The sequence below is a fragment of the Scylla paramamosain genome, chromosome 27 (genome assembly GCF_035594125.1).
Source record: "Scylla paramamosain isolate STU-SP2022 chromosome 27, ASM3559412v1, whole genome shotgun sequence".
NCBI lineage: Eukaryota > Metazoa > Arthropoda > Malacostraca > Decapoda > Portunidae > Scylla > Scylla paramamosain.
Window position 1 is genome coordinate 150,001 of NC_087177.1, and position 10,000 is coordinate 160,000.

A 10,000-nucleotide genomic window follows, 5' to 3' on the forward strand; every position below is an offset into this window, starting at 1 on the left:
ATGAAGTTACTCCACAATATATGATAGTGTAAATTACGAATGGTTAAAGTGAAGACTTGTTTGATGATGGCCTGTTTGCTTGCTCCCCTTAGACATGCGGCAAGTGCAGCGTTCAACCATTTCTCTCAGGGCAAGCGACACCTCCTGGTGGGGGACTTCAAATCTGCTGTCACTGCCTTCAAGGTGTGTCTGTTGCTTAGGTGTGGTATGTGTTGCATGTTACCTAGTTGTGTTGTTTTCTGTGTTGTTAATTGTTTCATATCATAGTGAAAGTAAACACCAGGTTTAACTGACACTCCTTACCACTCCAGGAGGCAACAGAGTCCCTGGTGGAGCTGTATGGGGAGCAGGCGCCGGAGTGTGGTGACGCGTACTACCACTATGGCCGTGCATTGCTGGAGCTGGCACGCAAGGAGGCAGGGGTGCTGGGGCCAGATCTGGATGGTGCCAGTAGTCGTGTGTATTGCTTGATTATTGTGTTAACATGCTGGAGTGTGCACAGCCAGGAGTGTTTGGGGAATGAAAATAAAAGGAGTTATGGATGTTTAAAAATGCATCTTTTGAGAGCTAAGTATACAAGAAAGTTGGTGTGTTTGGGGAATGAGTAAACAATGAAGAAATGTTTTGAGGAACTGGGTGTGCAGAGGCAGGAGTGTTTGGAGAATGAGAATACAGAAAGACAGGAATGATTTGGGAATAAGTGTACAAGAAAGGAGTGTTTGAGTGACAATATATAAGGAAGAGGTGTTTTGAAAATGAGAGTACAAGGAATGAGCATTTTGGGAGTTAATATACAAGGAAGCAAGTATTTAAGGGACTGAAGTATACAAGATTATTTTCCTGTCATATGTCATTATACAATGTTTTTCTTTGTTATATACATCATTCCCTTTCACTTTTCATATCTTGTGTTCTCGTCATTCTGATGTAATGTTACAGATAGAGAATGTTTGGTGTCAAATTTTCACTAATTTCATATGTGTATAAACTTTCATTTACTTGACTTTTTTTTTACTATTACTACTATATTTGCTTGCTTTTTAATTAAGTCTTTTCTTTCAGAGGAGGGAAGCACAGGGGAGGAGGAGGACGAGGAGGAAGAGAGTGAAGAGTCACAAGAGGAGGAGGAAGGTGGAAAGAAAGAGGAAGGAGAGGAGGAGGAGGAGGAGGAGGAGGAAGATGGAGAAGGAAAGGAGAAAGATAAGAAGGAAGGCAATGTAGAATGGAGGCGTCCTTGGTTTATGTTCAGTAAAGCCCCGTATTCTTGTCATGGCAATGTAGAATGGAGGCGTCCTTGGTTTATGTTCAGTAAAGCCCTGTATTCTTGTCATGGCAATGTAGAATGGAGACGTCATTGGTCACATACTGTTCTAATGTATGTGCACTTGCCACGCTGTTCACCAGGCAAAAGGCGTTGCAGAAAGAGCGCGAGATCACTGTGTTGTGGGAGAAGACAGAGTCCCTTAGTGGTCAGCTGGTGACGGTCCACAACCACAGCCACTTTGAAGAGAATGGCCTGAGCCACGACCACCTTGCTCAAGAAAATATCACGTTGACAAAGCTGATTAAAGAATTAGAAGATAAGCTCAAACTTTCAAAGGTACCACAAGTGTCTTTGTATATTAGTTTGGTTTACTTTGTAAGATTAATCATTACTGAAAACAATACATGGAGTACGTGAGGTTGTGTGTTTGTTTATGCATGGAGACAGTTTCCTTAAAAATGGGTGGAGAGTACTATGGTGCTTTAGATGTGGAAGGATGAGTGGAAGGAATGCTTGGAGTGTGCAAGGCTCAAGTGTATGCAGAAGAGTACTGACAGGAGTGTGAGGACTATTCTGTCATGACCGTGTCTTTAAGACATGAACAAATGATGCAGTGTTGGAATCATGAAGGTGTAAAAATGCAGGATATGGATGGGATGCTACATCAGCAGCTTTTGTCATTAAGGCTGGTAAAGTGAAAGATTTGTTAATCACTTTGGTCTTTAGTTGATGCTTCTGGTGAGGCTTTCCTGTTTAAACTTGGCATAATATACGAGTATATAAAATGATGTGGCATGTTAAACAAGTTAACTTACTGCCTTCTTGTGTCTTTCACAGATAGAAACCAAAGACGTCACAAGACAGAATAGTGAGCTGCATGCACTTATCACAGAGTATAAAGTCACTCCCTCAGAGGAAAAAGACAAGGATGGCACCTCTTCATGTGAGAACTCAGAAGCTAAATGTGAGCTACCATCCACATGAATATATATTTGTATATCAAACTGACATTCTCCATGGAGGGAGGCTTTCCAAAGTGCACACACACACACACACACACACACACACACACACACACACACACACACACACACACACACACACACACACACACACACACACACACACACACACACACACACACACACACACACACACACACACACACACACACACACACACACACACACATCTCTGCATCAGGAGTCAACAGCCAGACTGATAAACAATCACTTCACCCAAGATGATCAGCTGATAGGATTAGCTGTGGATGAGCCTCTGTGGTGACTAGGAGTACAAAAGCCAGCAGATAATTTTGGGAGCTGCCAGTCATCATGGTCCTGGTGTCTGAGGTGCTGCTTTTGCATTTTCCCAGTCATGGGTTGAGGCCACATCACATTTATTCATTCACAGTTGCTCTTAGTTATCTCTGTTACAAGTTTAAATTTTTCCTGGCTCCACAGACATTTCTGGTGCATCTAACCCTCTCTCCATTGCCCTTCTGTTTCCCTTAGTCTTATACCCACTTCTTACATTACGTCTAATTACTTCCATTGGTCATTCTTGTCTGGCCCTCTGTTGCATCAATTTTTCACCTCCAGGTACAGATACCAAGGGGAAATTGGTGGGTCAAGTGGCTACACTGACATCTGAGGTTAGCAGGTTGGAGAGTGAGTGCAGCAGTCTTCAGGTTCAGCTAGACTGTGAGAGGGATAAGTATAACAAACTGCTGGGAGAATCTCTTGCTCATGAAAAGTTGTCTGAAGATGTCATAACTGAACCAAAAGGTAAGAAAGTTTATATTCTCTAATAATAAAGCAAATAATTTTTCCTCACTGATGCTCAATTTTTTTAATTAATAACAAAATAAAAGCATTGTTATTGGATTTGTTTATTGAGGCTGTATTAAGAAAAGTTGAGAGAAACAAACTTATTGTTTTATCAGGAGAAACAATAAGATTGGGAGGAACTGAGCTTTAACAGAAGCTGCAACAACTGCAGGAGGCTCACAGGGTCCTGGAGAGCAGGTTAACTTGCAGCATGAAGGAGGTGGCTGAGCTGAGTGACAGGAAGTAGCAGCTTGAGCATGCTGTAGTGCATGAGGAGACAGAGTCCATCGATGTGTGCATGTTTTTTGCTCATTTGAATCATCTGTAAAAGTGAAGTGGAGGAAGTGTTTACTGTTTACTGTATGCCATTTCCTTTGTCTTTTAATGAAGAATTTTATCCTTTTTCAGGTGACTACATCACCATCTACCAGTTGCAGCGAGGAGTGATGAAGCAACAAGCTCGAGAACGCCAGTTAGACCTTGCCAGCCTCCATCATGAATGAGAGGAAATGAAGCAAAACCACTCTGCAGGTTAGTGCTCTCTTTTGCATCTCACACACTTCTTATTCATGTCATGGCAGATTAGTGATTTCTGCTGCATCTCACACACTTCTTATTCAACTGCTGGCAGGTTAGTGATCTCTGCTGCATCTCAAACTGTTCTTATTCAGGTGTTGACCAAAGTACTAAGCCTTCATATCATTACCTTGGTCTGTGATGGAGGCTACACCATCTGGCATCTAGCTGAGATTTAATGTTGCAGCAAAGCTTCCATATGAGTTCATGTAGAGCAAAATGTTTTCAAATGCCAGGGAAGTAGTGTAATGTAACCTTCCAGAGAAATCTACCCCTCATTTATTAGTTAACAGGAGTGTTTAATGTACTTAATGTGATTAGCCAGGATCAAGGATCAACTTCTTCACTGACCATTTAGTCTCAGGTGACGTATCTGTCCTCCATGAGTCACCAGAGACACATAAGGTGTTGTAAGTGAAATTTCATCTATTAGATTTATTCAAAATGTGAATTAACACAGTTGTTTCCTGCAGGATTTGATATCAAAGCTGGTGCAGGAAAAGGAAGCAGATCATGACCTTGAGCAGCTCGAGAAGATAAGCAGCGTCATTAAGAGTCCAGTTGCTATCATTAGCAGTGTTGGTGAGTAGTAAAAACTGAGCCATCTTATGAAGTGCAACGAAACATTATTATTATCTTCATCATTTTCTTGAAATAAACAGATTTCTGTGGCATGTTGCTCATTAGCACTTTAATATCAGATAACACCAGTTATTTATGTAATGATGTAATGTACTAAGTAGATGAAATACAAGTGGCATCTGCTAACACTCTTGATGTGGAACAGGAACCAGTGAGTCTGAGACACCCACCAGCAGTGGAAAGATGGCTGACGAGCGCCTCAAACACTCTGAAAAGGTGGAGCAACAACAAGAAACAGAAAATTGCATCCATCATTCTTTGCCTGAGGAGGGAATTGATGCTGTGTTGACCCTTCACACTGATGTCCCTCATGAGGAGGGAGAATATGAATCCTACAGAACTTGCCCATAGAAAGACCAAAACTGTTACTGCTGCCACTACCACCACTGCCACCACTTCCACTGACACCAAAAGCCCAACTGTGCAGAGAATCCTGGACCTCCGCAATGAAATGGAGTCCACCAGTCACCTGGAGCACTTTAGCCTCCAAAAGTTCCATCCGTGTCCATTGTGTTTGGGTAAACTTATCATTGTATAAGGGGACAAGTATCAGTGTATGGTTACTATATACTCATTTGTACTTAAAGATGTCATGTCACATCATTCTCTCTCTCTCTCTCTCTCTCTCTCTCTCTCTCTCTCTCTCTCTCTCTCTCTCTCTCTCTCTCTCTCTCTCTCTCTCTCTCTCTCTCTCTCTCTCTCTCTCTCTCTCTCTCTCTCTCTCTCTCTCTCTCTCTCTCTCTCTTTCTTTCTTTCTTTCTTTCTTTCTTTCTTTCTTTTGTTGCATATTTTACTGCTTTACATTCCTCCCCACAGTATTTTTTCATCTACTTTATGACTGCAGTAGTTTTATCATCCCAGTGTATGCCGTATCCACTCTGAAACTGTAATTCACCAATCAGCTCAAATGTGTCTCTGTTTTGATAATCATTAATTTGTTTCAGCTACACAACCACTCTGATAAGGGACAAAATCTCCTTCACCAGTCATCTATGTCATACAGTCATATATATTCATACATATGACAAAATACTCTTCCTAAGACATTTCTTATTTTCTCTTCTCAAGTGACCTGTCCATCTATCTAAGGTACCACATAACATTTAAAACTTACAATATTGTGTTTAATTCATGAACACTTTTTTGTCTATCTATGTAGACTTGAAATTGTATTGCGGTATAGACTTGAAAATGTATTGGGAGTTTTCTTTATCTCTCATTCTATACTTAACACCTGTTCCTAAGAATCCCCAGGTGATAGCCATGGTGACTGGCTGCTCTACTGAGTGGCTGGGGTTTTCCAAAAGTGAGGGTTGGTGTTCCATACCATACCATGTGCCCTGTTTGTATTCCTTCTCTATCCTCTGTATTATATTCTATCTAAAGATGGTGCTGGGGTGGGATCTGCTTCTTATTCCCCTAAAAGTGATGAGGAGTGACACTGGGCAGCATTGATTTGCTCCTTAGAGATGGCTGGGTTCCTGTGGATGAGTGGGCCATGCTGTGCTTTGTCAAGGATGGTGTTTGGCATTGTGATGACTCTTGCCACAAATCAAGTGTCTCCCACAGAGTAGTGGAGTACCTATGTATGGTGTTGACCCAAGCTGTCCAGGTCTCATCCAATGCCTTAATATGATTTAGATGATCAAAATGGTTTAACTCACCATTTAATCAGCTGACTGATTTGAATAGAGAAAGTATGTAATGTATAGCCTAACCATCCCTGCCAGCATGGTCAGACTCTTGGTAGTAACCCAAAGCACTCCTTGGTAGTGAGTATCATTGCACATAATGATCTTTACTTTTGTCAGTAATTCAATGATACTGAATATTACTCTGCTGAATTTTGCTCAGCACTGCTTGGTAACTTTTGGCCATAATCCCAGGTCTGGAATGATATGAAGCCATGTTGTTACATTCCATATGAGACAGGCAAGCACTATGCTTTGCCTGACTGATACCTCTACTTTGCATTTATGACCCCAGGTAGTTCATTCTCTCTCTCTCTCTCTCTCTCTCTCTCTCTCTCTCTCTCTCTCTCTCTCTCTCTCTCTCTCTCTCTCTCTCTCTCTCTCTCTCTCTCTCTCTCTCTCTCTCTCTCTCTCTCTCTCTCTCTCTCTCTCTCTCTCTCTCATCTCTCTCTCTCTCTCTCTCTCTCTCTCTCTCTCTCTCTCTCTCTCTCTCTCTCTCTCTCTCTCTCTCTCTCTCTCTCTCTCTCTCTCTCTCTCTCTCTCTCTCTCTCTCTCTCTCCCTCTCTCTCTCTCTCTCTCTGTTTGGAATTATACTGTATATTAGGAAATATCATTAAAGAGTGTGTGTGTGTGTGTGTGTGTAAAAAGTGTTTGCAATTATTGTGCATTTGATGTTATAGCCCCAGGTTCTTAAAGTTTTCTGGTTTCATGATTTATAAAGATTGCCTATTTTAATAAAGTTATTGAAATTGTTATTGAGTGTTTGTATTGAACTCATTAGCTTTGTAATAGTGTGCGTCTCATCATGCATTCATTAATGATGTAGAGTGGAAATGTCCACTCCTATCATGCATAATATCAATGCATTATTGGTTTATGTTATTTGTGTATAAATTGTAAAGTTATGCCAGTCTATTTTAGTACAAACTAAATATCAGCTGGAAGAGAGGACAGGTAATGGCACACTAAAACACAGGAAGGGACAATGATAGAAACCATCCAATTTAACAATACACAGAGCAAGAAGAATGAGAGAGCAATAAAAATGGATTATTTAATGGATGATTAATAGACCCTCATTTGTAATGTTATTTCAGGCAAGAATATTAAAAGACAGCTGGCTTGCCCTTTGTACTTGTTCAGCTTGCCCTTAGCACTTGTTCATACGTGACAGAATGAGAGATCTATGGGTGGGGGTGACACCTGGAAATGGGTATGATTCATGAAGGGATTGATTGATTGGTTGACTGACTGATTAAGAAAAAAAAAAACGTAGCAGTGGAGGGTGGGGGGGGGGGGGAAGGCGCCCCCAACTTTCCAGTCATATATGGCGTGGAAGGGACAATACCAGCAAAGAAAAATATGAGAAAATGCATAATTTACTACAAAACCCAAAATGCGAAAAAAAACCTTGCCAAATTGAACCTTCCCACGAAGGTAATGAATGGAGTTTTGATGCAATGAGCCAGTTACTTAAAACACTCAACAAATATAACACCTGCCAAAAAAATAAAATAAATAAATAAAATAAATCAATCAATAAATAAAGATAAAAACGCGAGAAAACCTTTAAATTATCACAACGCGAAATATACACACACGCTAAACTGGATGCGTCATTAATTAATAGTCATTGGGACTGTTATCCCCCCAATAGTTTATAGCCCCTCCCCTATTCATTGCTCCCCCCCCCCTTCCCTGCCTTGAGGAACACCTTCACTTATGGCCTGCTGTTGGGTCAGATTTGAGCCATTTTAACCTCGAAATTACATACAATACATACATACATATTGTCTCCTTGCAATAATTATAATAGTCTTCCTGGCTTAATTTTTGTTTATTCATTATTCCTTATGTGTTTATTAATTATTTGTCATTTGTCTAATTCCTTGTTTTATTTAGCCTCGGTATTTAACTAAGCATTTTTTTTTTTTTTCACTTTCTGACTGTGGCCCTTGCAATGAACGGCTTAATTGTTTATTTACTGTTCCTTCCGTGTTTATTGATTATATGTGAGTTATTTATTTGATATTCATGATTTTTTTTTTAACTTCGTATTTCTTTATATGATAGTTTTATCTTTTCGTGTTTTCTGGCTTAAGTTTTGTTTATTACTCCTTGTTTGTGTTATTAGGTGTGTCATTAATTATTTGTCTTATTTCTCGTAGTTTAATGGATTTTTTAGCACTTTAATTATTAGAGTTCTTCACCAGTCATTTTATTCGAGAGAGAGAGAGAGAGAGAGAGAGAGAGAGAGAGAGAGAGAGAGAGAGAGAGAGAGAGAGAGAGAGAGAGAGAGAGTCTAAATGAATGATAAAAAAAATAATAATCAGTTACAGTATTTTATTTATAAACAAGAAAAATTCATGATAATAATAATAATAATAATAATAATAATAATAATAATAATAATAATAATAATAATAATAATAATAATATTTAAATACAAGGAGGAAAATGTGTAATAATAATAATAATAATAATAATAATAATAATAATAATAATAATAATAATAATAACAATAACTGCTTTTATCTTACTCACACAGATAAATAGTTTTATAAATAGTTTATTGACCATAAACATTGTGTACATACACACAAAATTAAATAGAACAGATAAAAATTTCAAAATGTAGTCAGTGACACACAGAAGATTGGTGACAAAACCTACTAAAGCCCATTAAATCAGTGGTTCCCAAACTAGGGGACGCGCCCCCCTAGGGGGGCGCGAGGAGGATACAAGGGGGGCGTGAAGTCATCTGCTCAAAATTATTTGTTTAATTAGAATAATAAAATCATTCAAAGAACAAATATCTGTCATTACATACATGCAAAGTATAATTATAGCAGTCACTCCAACCCGTTTTCTATTAAGCTAGTTCTCTTTACACGTTTTGGACAAGTCAATGATACCAACCACACTGATGCCACTGAGGGACTCGTCACAAACTCCCAATACTCCATCCCGTCAACCTGAGCACATATTCCCCTTGTCCACGGTAGGGATTTATTTCACTCTTCAATTCTGGATCACATACGTGTATGAGTGACATTGTAACCTTGACGATTTGCAAGGGTAGAACGATGCAGAATGGAATGTCTTGTTGATTGTGTGAAATACTCGTTGTGATCGAAAGTGTGAAATGTGAATAATACGTGGTGAGTTTTGTACGCTAGTTTGAATGTATGTGGTGAAGTGTGTGCGTTGATTCCAGTATAGGCGGCGAAAAGTGTGTGTGACAAATTAAGTGTACTGTATATGTTGCTGGGTTGATGGTTCAATCGCCATATCTATTCACTTAATAAAAAACGTTAATAAAAATCTCAGACAGCAGAAAGAAGCGAATCTATTATAAAAAAGTGGAAATGATAAAACAAAACCCAAAAACACGATAACAGACTAAACCACTGCAAACACAAACTCAACTCTCGACACGTAAACAAAACTAAACCACCGTGCGCGCACTACTCTATATCACACCAAAAACGTACCATCATATCACAATTCAGTCATCGCCAAAATCGCTAATATAAGATCCAACAAACAAAGGTACATGAGCACAACTATGCCCAGGTCGACTGTATGCAAAACATCGCTCGTCAAATCAACACATTACATCACAGTATAACTGAGCATTTTCGTGCGTGTAGTTTTACTCCGTTTGCTTCTTCTCGTTGTATTTTCCGCAGTTGTTCTCATTGTCATTATTGTTAAGATATAAGCCACGTTGTGTGCTGAATATTTGTGGTATGTTACAGATTTATGATTTCCAGTTGTGTGATCTATGTTATATGAATCTGTTGTGTACTCGCTATAGATTCTATAGCGAGTACACAACAGATTGGCCCTCACATACCATTGCTGCTCGCTCCCAACTGGCCCCCCTTATCCTCTTTGTCGCGACTACTTTGTCGCGACCCACTTTGTCGCCACTACCACCACCACATCAGTACCTACCACAATTTGAGATAATTTCTTACTTTAGGAGGCTCCTC

General features: G+C 39.5%; 1 protein-coding gene across 2 annotated transcripts in view; it reads left to right on the forward strand.

Annotated features, from left to right (window-relative positions):
* Positions 1–5,494, forward strand: part of LOC135113988 (uncharacterized) — a 7,022-nt gene extending 1,528 nt beyond the window's left edge. The window contains exons 2-9 of one of the 2 annotated variants that reach the window (XM_064029562.1): positions 93–183; positions 312–456; positions 1,063–1,600; positions 2,102–2,228; positions 2,866–3,051; positions 3,210–3,624; positions 4,143–4,251; positions 4,457–5,494. In XM_064029562.1, coding sequence (XP_063885632.1) covers positions 1,343–1,600; positions 2,102–2,228; positions 2,866–3,051; positions 3,210–3,244 — 606 coding nt within the window. In that variant the 5' untranslated portion in view covers positions 93–183; positions 312–456; positions 1,063–1,342 and the 3' untranslated portion in view covers positions 3,245–3,624; positions 4,143–4,251; positions 4,457–5,494. The remainder of the gene's footprint in view (positions 1–92; positions 184–311; positions 457–1,062; positions 1,601–2,101; positions 2,229–2,865; positions 3,052–3,209; positions 3,625–4,142; positions 4,252–4,456) is intronic. The other variant, XM_064029561.1, reaches the window with a different exon arrangement.
* Positions 5,495–10,000: the final 4,506 nt, after the last annotated feature.